Source organism: Bactrocera neohumeralis, chromosome 6, assembly GCF_024586455.1.
Source record: "Bactrocera neohumeralis isolate Rockhampton chromosome 6, APGP_CSIRO_Bneo_wtdbg2-racon-allhic-juicebox.fasta_v2, whole genome shotgun sequence".
NCBI lineage: Eukaryota > Metazoa > Arthropoda > Insecta > Diptera > Tephritidae > Bactrocera > Bactrocera neohumeralis.
This window is the reverse complement of record NC_065923.1, coordinates 59,348,178-59,368,437: the sequence shown is the minus strand read 5'-3', so window position 1 is coordinate 59,368,437 and position 20,260 is coordinate 59,348,178. Positions and strand designations below refer to the sequence as shown.

The 20,260-nt window shown below is 35.6% G+C and overlaps 1 protein-coding gene across 2 annotated transcripts; it reads left to right on the top strand.

Annotated features, from left to right (window-relative positions):
• The first annotated feature begins 529 nt into the window (after nucleotides 1-529).
• LOC126762644 (paired box protein Pax-6-like) lies at nucleotides 530-19,242 on the top strand. Of its 2 annotated transcripts, none has more exons than XM_050479536.1 (5): nucleotides 530-1,498; nucleotides 5,115-5,306; nucleotides 13,814-13,954; nucleotides 14,813-15,381; nucleotides 16,118-16,905. In XM_050479536.1, the coding sequence occupies exons 1-5, from the start codon at nucleotides 1,351-1,353 to the stop codon at nucleotides 16,802-16,804; spliced, it is 1,737 nt and encodes a 578-aa protein (XP_050335493.1). In that variant the 5' UTR covers nucleotides 530-1,350; the 3' UTR covers nucleotides 16,805-16,905. The 2 variants fall into 2 exon arrangements, with proteins under 2 accessions (XP_050335493.1, XP_050335492.1); XM_050479535.1 differs by having other exon boundaries at nucleotides 566-1,498; nucleotides 16,101-19,242.
• The last annotated feature ends 1,018 nt before the right edge of the window (nucleotides 19,243-20,260 follow it).

The following is a 20,260-nucleotide window of genomic DNA, read 5'->3' as shown; positions in this document are numbered from 1 at the left end:
AACCAACTGGAAAGAACAGTGCAATCGAAATTTTACACCGCCAACTAAAAGCAGTGTAAGCGAGAGAGCGCACACGCGACATTGTTGGTAACGGATAACGTAAGCATGAGCGCACGGCACTACCCACTACTGGCATACAAGTGATCAACCGCCAGTGAACGGACGGCAATTAATGCACGGAATGTGATTTAGGTAAGCAAGCTCGGCCACAGGCAAGTCCAGGCGGACGCCGCAGCAAAAAGAAGACACGATGTAAAGCAAGCTCTCACTATTTTTAAAAATTGCAAGAGAGCAAGTGGCACGACAGTAGCTGAGTTGCAAGCAACTAGCTCCTTCGCACCAATGGTACGCTCGCGCTCATTGCGGGCCGCCATTATTCTTGTGCATTGAGGTCGAGAAACCGGTGGCAGAATGCTGGAGATGGTGGTGGTGGCTAAAGCAACAACAAGAAAAGCAAGAAAATAATAAAATGTTGTGCAATTGTATGTGCTTGTGTTGCGGCTGGCACAGGCTTTTGTTGTTGTTCATTTGAGAGCATGAACATACAAAAGCACTCACTCAAACGGAACAGCAAATTATCTCGAACAGGTTAACGTCTATAGCATGGTCGGTTAATTGAAGCAGTGCGCGGTGGTGTTGGCGGTGGGGTATTGAGTCGAATGAGCCGTCACAACTGGTTGAAGTGGAATTTTGGAATTTAGTGCGCCGAGTTCGGCTTTCGTGTGTGGATCGTGTCGTTGTATGAAAAATATTCATGATTACGCTCAGTGCAGACGTGTGATGTGAAATCAAAGTTGCAATAATAAAGTAAAATAAAAAAATGACAGTTGAAATAAAACGAGCAAAGTTGTGAATGTAGAAATTAATGCATTAAATATAAGTAAAGTGTGCATTACTTAATAAAAAATATCAACGATATTGAAAGCTGTGAAAGTTAAAAAACAAATAATAATTAATTAAAAGAATTAAAATAAATACATATTAAAAATAAATAACTGTATTTAACAAAACTTCAAAAGTGCACAAAAGTTTTATAGAAAGTAGTATAAAAATATAAAGAAACAAAGAACAAATATTAGAAAATGTTAAGCTAAAGCACATTTTTTACTTTCGCTTAAATTCACTTCAACACATACATATGTATACGTGCATACATATGTAACAGCGCATTCTGTTGTTTTTTTGTGCGCCAATGTAATAACTTAAATACATACAAACATCGCAACTTAGTATGCAGCTTTTTGGTTAATTCTACAAGTATACTCCCTTAGCAAATACCTAAAACATAATAGGCATTTATAATAAAAATCGTGAAAAAATTACTCCCAACACTGCATTGCTCGCTTGGTCATGTTGATTGAACCGGGTATTAATCATAAATTTGGAACATTGGCCGCCGCAAATACGAGCATACCAGCGCATTGGAAAATGGAACCACCAAGAATACCAGCCTTAGCGGGTACAGGTGGTGCGCCCACTATACCGCCACCGTGCAATAGTAAGTTCCAGAATGTATTCTTTTTTCAATTATTAAGGAAAAACAGCAGTAATTATAAGGCTATGTGAATAATATACAATTTTCCGGCAGGCTTTTCGCCACCGTCCTGATTTGGTTAAAATTTGAATTTAGTGAGCCAAAGTTTCCAACAATGTTCGTGAAAAGTACCTACATTTAGCGTCGCTTATTTATGTAAGTTCGTATGCAATCAAAAATACAGTTCCTAGGTGTTTTGAGCTCTTAATGGCATAGTAAGAAGTCACTATGGGACCGTTTTCTTGTCAAAAAATCTTTTGTGATGTTCGGCGTGCGTTAGAAATAATCGGCTAGCAGTTCTGCATAAAACATGTATTCTGTAATTTTTTGATGAACGTACATACATACATACATGTATTTTTTGTACGTGTGGTCAGTGAAAAAGGATTCTAATCTGTTTAGTGCTTTGTAGTGATCGTCAGTTTTGTTAATAGTCGTATTTAAATAGGAATTTTAAATTGCAAAAGAACGCGTTACATAATTTTTGGATGGCGGTAGACTAATTTCTTCTTTAGAATTCTCATTGTTTTCCTTGGCGCTAGAAGTCATATTCGTTGGATCTGAAATATTCGGTTCTATAATATCATCTGTTATAAAGCAAATCTCATTGTCCACCTCAATAAAATCTGTAATAGTAACATTTGAAGGGATAAATACGGCGACTTTTACATGGTCAGCTATTTACCAAATGGGATTTCCCCGAAAAATGAGACTTAAAGAATCACCACCGTTTAAATGTTCGATTTATGGAAGGAAATTTATAAGAAATTTGACTTCTTTTGCCAATTCAAGAGTTTGAGCTATGGAGAGTTTCGAGTTAAGGAAGTTAAACTGTAATTAAAATTTTAGCCATTCGCCATTTTGATTAGAGAAGGAAGTAGTTATAATTACTACTAGTATTTATTAACTTAATCAAAATAAATTTATAAGTTATTATTATGAAGAATAAATATATCTTGATATTACAGATAATACAAAAAATAAAAATAATTAAAAATATTTCGAATGTTTGCTTCTACTTTTTCTCTCTATCAGCGCCGTTTCATATAGAATAAACACCAGGCCATTTTGAAACTTGCCCATTTGCTTTTAAGAAAGAGGCACTAAAAATGTTTTTCGATAAAATATATGTTAATGCTTGCATTATATTATACTCTAAGATAGTATTTCAATCTTCTGTCACAAAGAAACTATTTTTAGTAAATCAGTGTATAGTTCCTTCCTCTCCTGAAAACGGATTTTTCACATCACGTAACTGTAATTCATGTGGGTATAGAGAACATAGTTTATTAAATAAAACAGTTATCTAAATTATATATATTTGAAAATTAAGGAAAGTGTAAGCAAAATATATTTTTTAAACAGTGAAATATTATAAGGTTTTCACTTATAAATAGAGCACTTATATAGTATATACATATATATGTTTTATATGTTTTCTCAAATTATTTTAAATGAACATTTTGTCGTTTACGACAGTGTTGGAAATTTAAACTTTTTTGATGTTTTAAATGAAGATTATTTTAAATTTCGTTCTATGTTTGAATAATTTTTTAGTCATGTTGCCGAAATGCACTTTCTTTCCAAATTTTAATCTCAGAACTAATCTAAATAGCGAAAAGTTTCATTGGCTTAAGAGATAAAATAGTTTTTTTGTAAAACTTGATTCGATGTTTGAGTAATTTCACTTATTTAAACAAAAATATATCTATTCAGACATCGAACCATGTTAAGAAATAGACAGTTCATTTCATATGCTCAAACTTTCAATATATTCTCATATTTTTTGTAGTTAAAGAACTATAACCTAAATGTATTAATTTTCAGTTTTGTTGGTTTGGAAATACAATATCAATAATTTTATATAGCTCAAGAGCTTTTATGCTACTTTTAGTCTACATGCTACTATTTTTAATGAGGATTCCTGAAAATTCATTTACAATCTTATTTTTGTTTATCTCCTCTCTTATTTTACGTCTCATTTCTCATTAAATTTTACAAACAAATATAATTTTGATTTTACAAATGAAATTCATCATTTACATTCATATCAAAGTTTTAAATTATTGAAATAATTTAGGGAACATTGGACAAAAGCCACATAATCGTAGAAAAAGTCGAGGAAACTATTAGGTTTTCATAAAAGCTTAAAATCTCTCTAAAGCTTCATGTTTATACCTTTCGAATGAAAGCACTGTGTTAGAATTTCTACTAAAGCTACCAAAATTTTCAAATAATTGGCGAATTAAGTAAAATAAAAACATAATCATGAAAAAAATATTTATTTGTTTACTTTTCATTTTATTTTTGAAAAACTTTCAACTTTTTTCTAATGAAAGTATTATGTTAGAATACTCTTATGTAAAGGCTAAGCTGATAATAAACGGCGTAGTTATGTTCATTAACTCTATGAAAGTTGATGAATTTTGATTAGAATGATTTATGTACATATGTGAGGACAGTCTTAATATACATATGTACGTGTGTAAATATGGTTAGCGTGAAAAGCCGTAGAATTCGCTGGACTATAAATCAAGCCTTGATAGCTGTGGTAGTTAACGAATTTCCAGCAATTTAATTTTTAAAATTTATTTTAAGAATAAATTCGCGGCTCTTTGATACATTTCTTTTGCATATTTATAAAACAATATTTTTATTTTTAGCATTTTATATATTGCGTTAAATTTTTTTGGTTACTGTTATTCGGTTTTCGTTATCTTTTATAAATGTTTTTCCATGGTTATTGTTAATTAAATATTTAATTCAATATTTGTTTGGCAAAACGTGCCTATTGTTCGCATTGTGTGCACTGTTTGCACTGTGCGCTCGTGTATTTGCTCATACTATGTACATATGTATGTACGTAGATCATAATTGTAAATGTTGAATTGAACAGACGAAAATATTTCGGTATATATATTATTAGGTGTACACAATCGCTTGAAATGCTCGTGCAGGAAAACAATTAAACCGTAATAAATGTCATGATCTGCTTATGTAGCACACCTGTATAAATGTCTTAATTTATTTCAACTAGCTTAGGCGACAAGGGTATACCGTGCGGTTGTGACGGCAACAAACGGCGGCTCATGTACCACTGTCGCACCGCGCACCGCCTCGCCGCGCAGTGAAAGCTTCATTTCGTTGGTTATTTTGCTCAAATTATTTTGCTGCGTTGCTTAACTGCAAAACAAACTTACCGCTATTTATTTAACACAGTTAGTCATGTTAAACCAAATTAGTCACTCGTAATTAAGCATAAAGTTTGATACGAATTGGCGCGGCTATAATATTTTAGTTTTAATAGCCATTACGAATTCGACGTGGAGTGCAAAGCTGGAGGAACTGCATCGCCCTCGCTACATATTGAGAAATTAGTTCAATCGTAGGTAAACATTAGCACTGTCAATGAATAAGCACACAATAGCACTTCCGACGAGCAAAGGTATAGTTAGACGGCTCAACAATTCCAATTTATAAATTATTTTTTTTAGAATACCTCTATTTTTATTAGGTATCTACGTCTACAAAAAATATATAAAATATGCGGAAATATGTAAAATTCAATTTACCATTTCAGTCGGCCTGTCACCCTCTGTGCAAATACCGGGTGCTGCAATCTTCGGATCCGGTGGCTCACCATCGCCCACCACTTTGAATGCGCTCATGTCCCAACAGCGTTTACTCGAGTTGTCCCGATTCGGCGGTCTACGCGGTTACGATATAGCGCAGCATATGTTGTCGCAACAGGGTGCTGTCTCGAAACTACTAGGTGAGTACACAGCAATGATTTCTAAAATTTAAGATTAGCTTTGAATAGAACAGTTTTGGATTGCAAAAAAAATTTAGGGTGAAAATGATAAGTTTTAATTTTTTATGATAATTTTTTATTTTGATTTGGATTGGTCAGTTTGAATGACGGCTATATGCTATAGTGGTCCGATCTGAACAATATATTCGGAGATTTGTGATTTCTCTCTTGCCAAAAGAATTACAGCTAAAAGCAACAAGAAATTTATCGAGATGAATTCGTACTAATGAGCATCCTGATATCTCACTAAAGTAGTGTAATCGCTTTTTTCAATTCTACCAAGTTTTGTTTTTCATGATTCGTACCAGTTCTAATATTGTGCAAATCTCAAATGGCAAATTTCAGTTATTAAAACTTAAAATCAATTATAAATGTTTATAGAAAACAAGTCTAACCGTGCGATTTTGTACTGTGATACAGTCTCAAGTCCCTAAATTTGAGATTTTAAGTTAGAGACAATTTTCGAGACTTGAGACGATTTTGCTATTCTGTAAGTGACAGTCACAAAATCTATTACATTTCATTATTCAGAGATGTTTTGCACTTGAATGAAAATAAATATTATATGTCGATAACAAATATTAAATTTTCTATAACATAGTCAAAAAACATAATTATCAATGAAAATAATATATATGTATGTTGACTTTGTTTCATAATAATTACGAAATTTATGTAAAATTGATTTATTTTTAACATTTTCGTGTTTGAGTTGCTTACAAAAATAAAAAAACGACAGTTGATTAATATCTATGATGATCTCTATTCAGTATATTCAAAATGGCAGACAAGAGTTCTTTTTAGTTTTGAGACTTGCTAACTATCAGGTATCAAATTTAAGGCAATATTTTGAGACTAACGCTAGAGACTGTTTAGTGAATAGTAACTAGTCACAAATTGAGACTTTACCACAAAATGTCTTAAATAGAGACTAGAGACTGGTTACAGAATCCCGCTATAAGACGTTACTAAAACGATATTTGGCACGGAACGAAAAAAGAAAGAATCGTAAGACAATTGTGCATACGTCAGAGGACATGTCAGCGCGGAGTTAAATGATCAGAGTGATCAGTCTGTCCCTCAGTGCAATCGTATAACTTGCGTAAAAATTAAGATATCTTAATAAAGCTTGGTATCGCATATGCGAAAAATGTTCTACGGATCATTCTGAACAATTTTTTTGGTCTAAAACTGGGGCCGAATCGTTACATCCGCGAACGTATCGCTCGTCACGTAAAAGCCTGTATTTCGTATTAAGATATGCGTGATCGTAACGCTTCTATCGTAATCTGGCATGATGACATACGTGAACGAGTGTATAAACGTATCCGTTCGTTCGAATCGTCATTCATGCAAATTACCAATCGTAATAGACAAATTTATGGAAATGTGAGCAAATTTTTTTTAAATTTTATGTTTTTTATAATTTTAATATATGTATATACATAAATAAGAAACCGATGAATGGAATATCTCATTAAAAATTAAAAAAAAATATTTTTGAAAAAAATTTTTGTATTTTAGTTGGCATTAAAAATAAAATTATTTAAAGGTAAAGGACATATGTATATGTACATTTTTGAATTAAATTTATTAAAGTTTATTTGGTCTCTTATCGTTTGGTCGGTTGCGGTGAGGCGGTTCGCTACCCCGGTGCCCATTTCTTGGGTGTGATAAGAATCGCAATTTTGAGGGTCGTAACTTATTATAAATTTTATGCAGATGTTATGTAATGCCTCACAAACGTTAGCAAATATTCCACTTTTGTGGGGTGATACCTTCCTCTCTTGCCATATACTAAAATTCTCCACCGTCTTTTTAAGTTAAGCTTTGTTCAACGATACATCTGCAAAGAAAATTCTGTTAATGAGGATTCATAATTTGTTTTTTCTTTATACCAACGCTATTGCTATGATCTCCTAGCTATCTCCGCACTAATTTTTCCATCACTTTCACTAGAACTCAAATAAAAAACAAAGTTGGAAAAACAAAGTTGGATCCATTTTGATATTTAATTTGTTTTGTTAGTTTATTGAAAATTTCGCAACAGTTTTGACAGTTCGACATCTCTTGTGACCTAAAAATACGATCCAAAGCAACGTGGAATTTAAGAACTATTGTGGTATGTCACAATACCAATCACCGCATACGATTGACGTATCACGTAATTTTCTTTCGTATGTTTGCCGATCCGTGCACGGATGTAAAGATTCGACCCCTGGTTTCGAGCCAGAGATTATTTAAGGTAAAATTAAATTTATATGTATTATAAAGATTTCTTCGTCAGTTTTTTAGATATCCGACCGAAATTTAATACATGGGTTAATATAACAATGACAATGATAATTTTAAACAAACTGCTTCGAATACTTTCAGAGCTGGAGTGTTTTCATCCATCCGGACAACATGACCTAGCCAGCGTAGCCGCTGTCTTTTAATTCGCTGAACTATGTCAGTGTTGTCATATATCTCGTGCAGCTCATCGCTCCATCGAATGCGATATTCGCCGTGGCCAATGCACAAAGAACCATAAATCTTTCGCAGAACCTTTCTCTCGAAAACTCGTAACGTCGACTCATCAGATGTTGTCATCGTCCATGCCTCTGCACCATATAGCAGGACAGGAATAATGAGTGACTTATAGAGTTTGGCTTTTGTTCGTCGAGAGATTACTTTACTTCTCAATTGCCTACTCAGTCCGAGGTAGCACCAAGAGTTATTCTGCGTTGGATTTCCAGGCTGACATTGTTGGTGGTGTTTATACTGGTTCCAAGATAGACGAAACCATCTACGCCTTCTAAGTTATGACAGTCAACAGTGACGTGGGAGCCTAATCGCGAGTGCGACGACTATTTCTTTGATGACAGGAGATATTTCGTCTTGCCCTCGTTCACTGCCAGAACCATTTGCTTTGTTTTCTTGTCCAGTTTGGAGAAAGCAGAACTAACGTCGCGGGTGTTGAGGCCAATGATATCAATATCATCGGCATACCCCAGCAGCTGTACATCTTTATAGAAGATTGTACCCTCTCGGTTCAGTTCTGGATAGATTCTTCCCGATCGTGACGGAGCTTTTGGTGTTGCTCAACGTCAGCTTACACAGACGTATTAGTTTTGCGGGGATACCAAACTCAGACATCGCGACATAAAGGCAGCTCCTTTTCGTGCTGTAGTGTGTGTCGATTCTCTTTTCATGGGTCATTTCCAAGATTTGGCGCATGGTGAATATCTGGTCGGTTGTTGATTTTCCAGGTCTAAAGCCACATTGATAAGGTCCAATCAGTTTGTTGACGGTGGGCTTTAATCTTCCACACAATACGCTCGATAGAACCTTATACGCGATGTTGAAAAGACTTATCCCACGGTAGTTGGCGCAGATTGTGGGGTCTCCCTTTTTGTGGATTGGGCAGAGCACACTTAAATTTCAATCGTTGGGCATGCTTTCGTCCGAACATATTTTACAAAGAAGCTGATGCATGCTCCCTATCAGTTCTTCGCCGCCGTGTTTGAATAGCTCGGCCGGTTGTTCTTCAGATGGGTAATTGCTATTTGAACTTCTTCATGGTCGGGCAATGGAACGTCTGCTCCATCATCATCGATTACGGAATCGGTTTCGCCTTCTCCTGGCATTGTACTTTCACTGACATTCAGCAGGCTAATTTTAGTATGCTCTGGGCATCAGTCACTAGATCACCTCTGGGGGTTCTACAAGAGTATGCTCCGGTCTTGAAACTTTCTGTTAGCCGCCACATCTTTTCGCTGAATTTTCGAGCATTACCCCTGTCGGCCAGCTTGTCAAGCTATTCATACTCACGCATTTCGGCCTTTTTCCTTTTCTGTCTGCAAATGCGCCTCGCTTCCCTCTTCAACTCACGGTTTCTATTGCACGGCCACTCCTCGTCGTACCAGCTGTTCTTTTGCATTTTCCCAAAACCAATGGTATATGATATTACATTATAAAATTTATAAAATTGCCATTTATATGAACTCCTTTTTACTTCTATACGTTCTAAGCATACTCCATTGAGTGTTTTTATACAAGGAGCATTCCAAAGTAAACAGGACTTAAAAAAAAACACAACAAATGGGTTTTTCGGCAAAATCAATGAATTTTATTCAAAATAGCCTCCTGCTGCAATACAGCTTTTTGCACGGTCCAAAAGCATGTCGAACGAGTGTTGGCTCGTTGGCCGGTATGGCCGCCAGTATGCCGGCGCAAGCTTTTTGAATGGCCGCTACGTCTGCATAGCGCTTTCCTTTTATGGGCAAATGCATTTTTCCGAAAAGGATGAAGTCGCACGGTGCCATACCAGGAGCATACGGGGAGTGGTTAATGGTTAAAATGTGATTTTTGGTCAAATAATCGGTCACAAGCGTCCTTCGAATGTTGCATTTTGAGCAATTTTTGGTCGTCAGTCAATTTGTGTGGAACAAACCGTGCGCACACCTTTCGTAAGCCCAAATGTTCGGTCAAAATGCGATAAATCGATGTTTTGGAGATGTTCAATTCCATTTCCATGAATTTCAATGATGATTTCGGCTGATTTTTGATGAATTCAGGAATCTGAATCTGCTATCTTTATCGATTGTCCAGTGAGAATTTCATGACATTTCATCCATTTGAAATGAAGTTATTGCGTTTTAAGTGTCAGTATGCTTGTGATATGGGTGCGAAAATGAGCTTCGAACAAAGAACCAACATTAAATTTTGTTTTAAAATTGGTAAAATTTTTACTGAAACGTTTCAATTGCTGAAACAAGTTTATGGCAATGATTACCTATACCGTAGCAGAGTGCATCGAAATCATTCGATGGAATTTCCGATGGTCACGGATTTTGATTGGCTCACATGTTGATCGTCATTTATGTCATCGCGACCACTTTGAAAACGTTGAAACAACTCGTGCACTCTGTTACGGGATAGGTATGTAATCAATGCAATAAAGTGTCAAAATAGCCGACATTGTAGTGAGATGGCGCTTCATAGAAATTTTGTCAGCTTGATCGATGATTGAGCGATGATGCGCACAATTCAGCCCCAAAATGTATGCGCGCTCGTATGTACTATATGTACGCCCGCAAAGTTTTCATTTGGTGTGGCCGTGGCCGCTGCTTCCATAGACAGCGGAGCTTTATTCTATTATTATAATGCTTAATTTCAATTGAGAAATACTGATATCTTAGAGCTTATTTACGCATAATAATAATTATCACGTAAAAATAAAAATATTCATAAATGTATACTAATTTTAAATTTTTTAAATGAAATCAATTAATAAAAAACAAGCTAAAGTAATTATAATGCATTTCGTTCCCTGACCCCTCTTTGTCTATGATCGTTTAACTGAACGAAGCAGTTTTTGCTGAAAGCTGGAGAGTTTGAAAATCTCTAAAGAGGTAAGCGCATCGATAATTCATTTAAGAACACTAAAAAATTTCGATCGTCACCAAACTTTACAGAAATATTCCCTGGGCCATCCTAAAAAACGTCCTAAGATTTGATTGAAATCAGCTTAGCCGTTTCGGAGTTTTCGAAGAACTAACATACAAAGTTTTAATTTTATATACAGAGTATAATAACGGTTGTTTATATCATCCTAAACTAATCGAGATGGATATAGAGCAAGTAAATAGGTGTAATCGGATCATTGATACGCATACAAAACGCCATTAATCGAACACTGCCAATTCCCATAACTAAGCCGCAAATTAAGATAACTAGAATTTGGTACAAAGAATCGCAATAACGAGAAGCATTTATGATTGAAAATTTTTAAAAATTTGGCGCGACCCGCCTCTTAATAAGATTATTGTATATGTCTTTCTAACCCCTGAAGCACAGGATAATTTATTTTTGAAATCGGATGATAACTACGCTCCCTCCTCTTATAACGGTTTTGTTAAAAACTACTAAAGATGCGATAAATCAATAACTAAATGCGTCAGAGATATTAGATTTTACATCCAGAATGGAACAAGAATGTTTTAAGGAAGCAGGTGTCAAAGTAAGACAAGGGGTCGCCCCAATTAAATTTAGGCGAATATATCTATCTTTAGTTCTTAGTTGAACAACTCTCTCTATAAATTCATGTTGCAATAGTATAAATATTTAGTCAGATTTGTTGGATCTCATATTTCAGATAAAAAAAATGAAATGTTAATACATTTTTTTAATGTATGGTTTGCCATCCTACATAGAGCATATAAAAATTTTAAACACGTGCCTTTCGTATGTTTTCGTATGTCCTTCGCCTAATGGTTTCCTATATTTTTCTTATTATCAGATAGAAAGATTCATATTTCGCTTCCAACTACTTGAAAACAGATTTTGTTTTGTGATTTTTTTAGGAAATTGAATGCTATTAAAAAAAGTCGATGACGATCTTTATTAATCTAACCGTTTAAAAGATATTAACGCTTGAAGTTTGACTAGTTTAAGTCAAAATTGTAATTGTAATAGGTATATTTATACTCGTATCTGTATATATCCAATTTTTGCAAACAAATCTGCTTACGTCAATGTATCTTCTATGGAAATGTTGGGAAAATTCCAAATAACTTATACGCACTACGGGCAGATGTTTAGTTAATTAAACTTTTATATATTTTAATATTTTATTCTTTCATATATTTAAGTAGAATTTAGTTTATTGATCATGAGTATTGATTATGAGTATTTGAAGCCTTTCGTGATCCAAAGTAGTTAAGTAAGCTCACAGTACTTGCATAAGTGAAGTCATGAGATTAAAGTCAGTCTCGCTTGGTAAAGTAAAGACTTTGGCTTTGAGTTCATAAATATGGTAGTCATAGGATAATTGCTTGTTACTCCTATCTGGAGCAAAGGGCCTCAACTCGGTGGCGTTATCTCACATGATTGAAGTTTTGGGACTTTGCCTTAATTTGGTTACGTTAATTTGTGTTGTTGTTGTGTTGCTTTAGTCAGATTGAGTGATGATTGCTCTACCGCTAGTGATACCGTGTGAAGTTATCTCTGTGCTATTTGGTAAAGGGCCTCTGTCAGTGTCAAATTAGTCTGGTTCTAAATATAAATGCTTAGTAAGATAGCTTTTCAAATTTCACCAGTCACTGCAATATCGGTAGAAAAATTTCGTATAGATGTTGAGATCTGCAACACCATTGATACCATATTGCTAAACTTTTGATACACCTACGAACATATATATTTATATATTCATATCTACTTGTGTCCATATGTGAATAAAAAATTTCCTGTAATTTGTGCGATTGCAACAATAAGTGCAGCGTAACCGCTGCTTATTTCTTGCATGCGATGAGTTATTGGTGCAACTACACATATGTATGTATATTATACAAACACACAGAAACAGTTGGCAGCACTTGATGCTCGGCTTCCGTCGCAGCCTGTCCGTCTGTCTGTCTATTTGGCTGTCAGTAGCGGTTTGTAGGTACAAAATACTCGCCTTGCCGATTGCAAATTGTTGATAAAGCTATTATATTCACATAAGTGCTATTTTATATTATACACAGCCATACACTAATTTATATATAAATATATGTTCATATACATACATATGCATGTATGTATGTATATAAGCATTTACCAACTTTTATATGCTTGATAACGATCATCGTAGCAGCAAATCGGTAGCCAGGTAACGCATACGCTGACCAAACCCGACAACATGGACTCAAGAAAAATGATAGGAATGCGGCAAAGAGGTGAATCATTTGTTGTTGTTGTTGTTGAAAGATGATTGATAATGTTTCAAATGCATTACGAAAGGGTTCCCAGTTGGTGATGATGGCTTTAAAGTACGTTCATATAATGTGTGTGGTACAAAATATATACAATTGCGTTGACCTTTGCTGTGAGCTGTGAATGTAACTGCTTCTTTTTGACATTTATTTATTGACAGTGCATACTAATTGAATTCACCCATTATTGCTAAATCACAAGAGTTTTAAATGAGTGCTGTGGCGTGTAACGGTCAGTGTTGACACATGCTATCAACCTCTTTGGGATGTCGGAATTGGAGTTAAGGAAAAGACCTAAACTAAACTAAATAAAAAAAATCACCTACATCTTTATCTTGTCTTTGGTCGGTAGTTTGTCTGGCAGCTATATTCTATACGTGTAAAAAATTTTAGATAGAGATCCCAAAAACTGGGGTACTAGTCTTCGTCAGCTTTTCACCTTTATTATTTACTTATACATAAGTACTTTAAAGGGTTTCCGAAGTTTCCTTTTGGGTGTGATAAACTGGGCATATGCCAGGGTAACAAAAAATATCTTCAAATTTTTAAGAATTCTATCCTGACAAAACCTCTTAAAGCTTTTGACACTGTGGTGTTGTTTTCTTTAGAGAATATACATATATACATTTTTTCCTATATTTAAGAGTGTATTTCCGTCACATCTGTGTCACTTCCGCTGCAATTTATAAGATATACAATAATTTAATTTCTTTCTCATTTTACCACTTGCAGGTTCACTGCGTCCACCTGGTCTAATTGGAGGCTCTAAACCAAAAGTCGCCACACCAACAGTTGTCTCGAAGATCGAACAGTACAAGCGCGAAAATCCAACAATATTCGCTTGGGAAATACGTGAACGGTTGATTTCGGAAGGTATGTACAAAGAACACATTCAACTATATATACATATATTAGCCTGTCTGTATTGTTTGCCACGCATTGGGTGCAAGATCGTAAACACCAATTAGAACGATCGTGCTGATTAAATGCTATATAAAACCGATATGCATACGATACAGTAGGCTATAAAATGCCGCATAAGCAGCAAGTTTATAGTACGTATGATCCATATAAATATAGATGTGCTTCCCGCTTACCCCAAGCTATTCGATTTTAATCGGTTGGCGTTTGTTTGCACGTTGCTCGCTACTTGATTGATTGTCCATCACGGGTAATGATGACTTTAAGTCCACTTTTGCGGCTCTACTTTGACAAGGCGACTTCATATAGTTGAGGCGTCTTTGTTGCAAAGTAGTTTAAAAACTCATAAATTATTGCGGTAGTGATTTTAATAGTGATAGGCATACATATGTACATATGTATATAAAGCTGTGGTTATCTTTTGAATCAAGCCTCAAGTTGAGCAGAAGTAATGTTCAATTTTGCTAAGTTTATTTTCTGTAAGAGTTATTTTCTCATAAAATGTATATACTGAGTTGCTATATATTTCGATAGGTTTATATTGTTAAATACTCTTTCTCTAAGGTTAAAACAAATAGTGTTTATTGCGAAGGATCCCTAATCCCTTTTAAACTATAACTGGACCCTTAAATCATTGTGGTAATCTGTTCGCCACTTTTCTCCTCGCTGTGGTTACGCTTTTTTCCCTTGACCAAATTCTTACGTCAAAGCAAAGTTATCCAATTATTGTCAATACAAGAGAGTATGTGTTTGCTTTTTGGCAATTTTAACAATATTTAAGTCAAAATTTAAACCCATATTTTCTTCCAGCTGTGTGCACCAATACCACCGCACCTTCGGTTTCTTCCATTAATCGTATATTACGAAATCGAGCCGCCGAGCGTGTGGCCAGTGAATTTGCACGCACTGCCGCCTACAGTCTCTATCCACCGCATCCATATGGCGGCTTTACTTGGCATCCCTCTGCCGCAGCGGCAGCCGCTGCAGCTAATGCACCTTCAGCTGCACACTTTTGGCCTACACAAGCGACGGGTCCAACGCTTACGACGCTACCACCGTCTGGTGCTGGTAATAGTGGCGGTTTAAATAGTAATATGTGTGCTAGCAGTAACTCGGGTGGTCTGTTGACAACAAATAATCGTCCAATATCACCTGGTTCGGGTAGTCGGGACACCCTGGAGTCACCCGATGATAGTCGACATGTGGACTCGGATTACTTGGATGATGATGATGAACCAAAATTTCGTCGCAATCGCACTACTTTCAGTCCAGAACAGTTAGAGGAGTTGGAGAAGGAGTTCGATAAGAGTCATTATCCGTGTGTGAGCACACGCGAGCGTTTATCGAGCCGTACATCGTTAAGTGAGGCCCGAGTGCAAGTGAGTATAATTTCTTATTAATTATTTTCAATAAAATTTTTGTGCCCGAATACTTTTCCCTAACGATATATGTATGTATGTCCCTATTCAGAACTTCTACATAGCTGCGGCCTTACATATACATGTTTATATACTAAACATATATCCCTTTCCGTGTCCATATTCATATTTATATAAGTATGAATAAGTATAATAAATATATCGAATGTATGCCCAATAGAAATTCTTATCTGTGTATATATCCAAATGTATATTCATATCATATACTTATCTGTATCCATATTCATACATCATCAAATTAAAACTTTTTTTTTAAGTTATTCTTATCTGTATACATATCCACATCTAGATCCATATCAAAATCGAATTTAATACCTACATATATCCTAATCGAAATCAAAACTTTCTTAAGAATTCCCACCAAACCTTCATACAATAAGGTCGGCTTATCCTTACACAAATTCACCAAGATCCACATCCATATCCATTAATCTATCCCTATTAATATCTATACCCATTCTCCCACATAATCTTCACTCGATGGCGCATCACTCATTCTCCACTTGCTTGAATACTTTTAACCGTTATTCCGTTTTTATTTGCACTCACACATACAAGAGCTCATTTGAAATTTTGTTTTCTTATCCGTTGCTTTCGCATTTATAGTCGCGTTTATTTTTGAACTAACCACATCGTCCTTTCCGCATTGATCAATTCAGGTTTGGTTTTCCAACAGAAGAGCGAAATGGCGCCGCCATCAGCGGATGAATCTGTTGAAGCAGCGCTCCAGTCCATCCGGCCATCCACATATTCCGCATTCACAGCCGTCGCCCGAAAGAAACAACAACAACAACAGCTACAACAGCAGCAACAACCACAACAGCAACAGTCTCAATCACAGTCTCGCGCCGCCAGTGACGATGGGCGTGGCCGCCTCACCGACGTCCAGCTGCCACAGCAACAGCAACACCTCTACATGTGCGGGCGCGGACCAACTGCAGTCGCACCACCACCACCATCACTACACGCATGGGGGTCAAGCATCGTTGGCGACGGCGGTGAATTCGCCAGGGAGCGAATTGGAATTGCGCGCACACGGACATCATTTGACGCACCATGCTTCGCATCATCCCCCGAACAGCAACGCGGCCACAATGTTGTTGAATCACTACAGCCAACAACAACAGCACCAGCATCATCAACAACAGTACGTTGCCAAAACACATTATGCAGCGGCAGTGGGCGATCAATTGCAACACCCAGCGGCAGAACCGAGTGCAGAGAGTGCAGGCTCGGCGGCCGCGCAACACCAACAACATCCGTTGGCAATAACGCTGGCGGCAACACTGGCGACATCTCAGCAACAGCAGCAGCAAATCAGCACATCGCCCACAGCATCAGCGCCATTATCAATGGGCGGTGAGCATAGCGCTTTCCGCTCGCTGGTCGGCTCACCCTCGGCGGCGGCGTTCGCGCATTTGGTGCGTCAGTACGCAGTGGCGGCGACATTGTCAGCGAATGCCGCAAGCATGGGCGAGGAGCTGATACAACAACAACAACAGCACCAGCAACAACAGGCAGTGACAGTGGACGACTCTTCCGAGGACTCAGAGGAGGAGATCAACGTGCACGACGACTCCGACGATGAGTTGGAAGTTGTACTGCGCACGCCTCGCACTTGTGCTGCAGATCAAAATAATGCCTACAGCAACAGCAACAAACATAAGGAAAACACGAGCGCTACCAACAACAATAAAGTGAGTGAAATGTCGCCGACAAGCATCAAAGCGCCACTGCAACTCACCAAGCATGATCGCTGAGCGCGCGCCACATGCTCCATTCTAATCGCGTGAAGCAGGGCGTTGCGCGCACGGATTGCATTACAACTAAATTTGACAAAGTTGACTCGGAGTTGCGCTTGTGATTGACACATTGGTACCGCCAATGTTGGTATATAATAGCAGCGGCGTGGCGGTGAGTGAAGGTAAGAATTACTTTGGCTATTGTAAGGCCCCGCTATACATGCGCTGTTCGCCTCATTATGGGCGTAACATGAAACTTGGCGGACGCAAGCTGCATGCTTAGTGCTAAGCGCTGCTCTGAAAAAACACTAAAATGATAAAAGAACTAAAACAAATATGTACATAGATTTGCATTTGAATGAGCTTGTTCGCTTTGCAAAAATTACAACAAACACAACAAACAATTTGAAACCAAAGTAATTAACTAAATCGTACAACAATACAACGAGCGCACGCGTGCTACTTAATGTAGGTTATAACACAAAATAACAACAACAACAGTATTGCTCAAATACCCAGTAGAAAATCTGAATCTTGGAACAGTTCCATTTGGAACTGACACTAATCTTTTTTGAACTGGTCAAGACCAGGGCTGCAAATTCTGCAATTAAAAGTTTTGAATTAAAAATTAAATTTTTATTTTTTAGTCCCAATGTTGGGAGACTTTTATTATAGGCAATTATTTTTTTAATACATTATTTGCAATCCTGGTCAAGACTAATTCCCTTTTTGGCGTAAAAATTAAAATATCACTAATATTAGTAAAATTCCTTGTAAACAAGTAAATAAGCTGAGTAAATACTAGTGATGACATGGTCGATTTTCAATTATTTATCTTTTTGATTTGTGATCTTAAAACTTGATTTATAATAGTTTCGTTTCGATATTTTATTTTACAAATTCATCTAAGAGAATTTAGAATTATTTAGACGTTCCTAAAAGTGTAGGCCTTAAAAATGATACAAACGACTCACTCGATTGTGCATTTTTATTTCAAACATCAGCAACAAGGATTTGTTTTTTCCTAATCAACATTTTTACTTAACCAAGTATTTTGGTACTTACTGAAAGTTAGATTTATGTTTTCTCCCTCTATAAATTAAAAATTTTACTTAATTCTTAGTAATTATCCATTATATGGTCTGTCTGTGATTCCATCAAACGATTAGCGGTACTTTGTCTGAGTTCAAGAATTCGCTTTGCCAGCGTCGTTTTTGTTACTGGGCTACCTTTGAAAATGCACAGAGTTGTTGTTGATAGTTTAAAAATATTTCTATCTAAGTGTGTGACTACTTCGTTTAAGTGACCAATAAAATTTAAAAATAAAAAGAAACAGTCCAGTAGTAATTGAAAATTATTTAAATGTTAAAAAATATATATGCAAAACATTATTAACACAAATTTCCTATTTTTGCACTATATACAAAATTACTTTAAGTAGTAGGAGAAAAAATTATATGCACATATACATATATGCAATATTTATAAAAAAAAAGTTATGAGAAAATAATCTATTTCGACTTAGCTTCTTCTACCAAAAAAGTATAATTAACTGTAATTTAAAACAAATGTATATTATTTCCAATTGAAACCTGCAATAGTTAAGAGTACCAATTCGCTGTATTTGTGTATATGAAATCAATTTAATATTTTTAATCCAGTCTAAGTGTAAGCAAGAATTGCTATTTTCAAAAAGATAGCTATTTAAAGGAAAAAAACACAATATATTTAACAAAAACAATTGCAATAATCAACTAAAAATAACTAAAATTGTTTATAAAGACATGTATTGTATAAATATTAATTATGGGTAAGCATGAGCTACTTTATAGTAATCTTATGTAACTATTTAATTATTTACTAATAAGAAATGGAAAATAGTACATCAATACTAGTAATTTTAGTGGTGTAAGTGTGTGTGTGCAAATGTTTTGTGGCACATGCAATTAATTATATATATGTATGTATATACATATACATATATATATACTATATTTGACCCAAGAGTGGGTAGTTGAGTGTGGTAAATTATAACAATGTCCTACTAATAAATATCAAAGATGAAAAAAAAATTATTAGCATTTCATTTGAAAAAGCGGTAAGGGTCATGAAGTGTTTTCATGTTTTGTATGTATACAGATGTGTATAAATATGAACATAGTTAGTTTACTGCAATTTCTTATTAAATTTTTATTTTGCATATTTTGAAGAAAGCTTCAAGAAAATCTTTAAACAACGCAGCCAACAGAAAGTAATTTTTTTGTAGCCAAAACTAGAAAAAGATCATCAAGAATTGCTTTTGCTTCGCAGCAAAAAGGGACCTGACGCAGGTGCGCAGATGTATTCAAAAACCAGTTTCCTTCGAAGTTGGAAACAAGTTCGGCGATAATATTATTCCGATTCCCTGCTATAACAAATATTATAAGTTAATAGCGCAGAAATCTGTTCTTTAAAGACTAATCTTAAAATTCTTTTAACAGAGTGTTAACTATTGTTTCGAGATGATCAATCTATTTTCAAAGACTGCCTGCTGATTTCGATAATAATTATTTGTTACTCTTTTTATTTTTTACAACAAAAGCATTTTTGGCGGCTCATTAATATTTTGTTCTTGTCCTGTGCAAAGGTTCATGTAGAATATATAGTTAAAAAATTTTTCTATCTCTAGCTTTTCAACAACGGCTTCTTAATTGAAATCTATTCGCCGCCTGAGTGGAAACACAATGAGTTCGAAACCGAACTTATGCAAAAGACTTGTACTTCGTTTGAGGTATGTGTGGAACATCGGTTCGTCGATATCTTTTTTTTTTAACAAACTCTTAAGTACCTGTGGAACTGTAATGAATCTGTATTATTTACATATGTATAGTAAATATACCTTTCTCGTCGAAATAACTCATTTGCGGAAATTTCCGTTAGTTGATATTGATAAAGATAGATAATTGTTGTACATCAACTAATTTTTGGCTCAACAACAAAAATAATAACGGCAATTACTGCAATATGTATTTTAATATATTATATTAAGCTAAGTAGTAGGGTTGCATTTAAAGTCACCATTTTGATTATTGGAACGT

What these genes read in the sequence shown, in the direction of transcription:
- LOC126762644 (XM_050479535.1), top strand. Translation starts at nt 1,351, where the DNA reads ATGTTGATTGAACCGGGTATTAATCATAAATTTGGAACATTGGCCGCC. An exon ending in TATACCGCCACCGTGCAATA is followed by an intron (nt 1,499 to 5,114) that starts GTAAGTTCCAGA and finishes TTACCATTTCAG; the next exon opens with TCGGCCTGTCACCCTCTGTG. An exon ending in TGAACGGTTGATTTCGGAAG is followed by an intron (nt 13,955 to 14,812) that starts GTATGTACAAAG and finishes ATTTTCTTCCAG; the next exon opens with CTGTGTGCACCAATACCACC.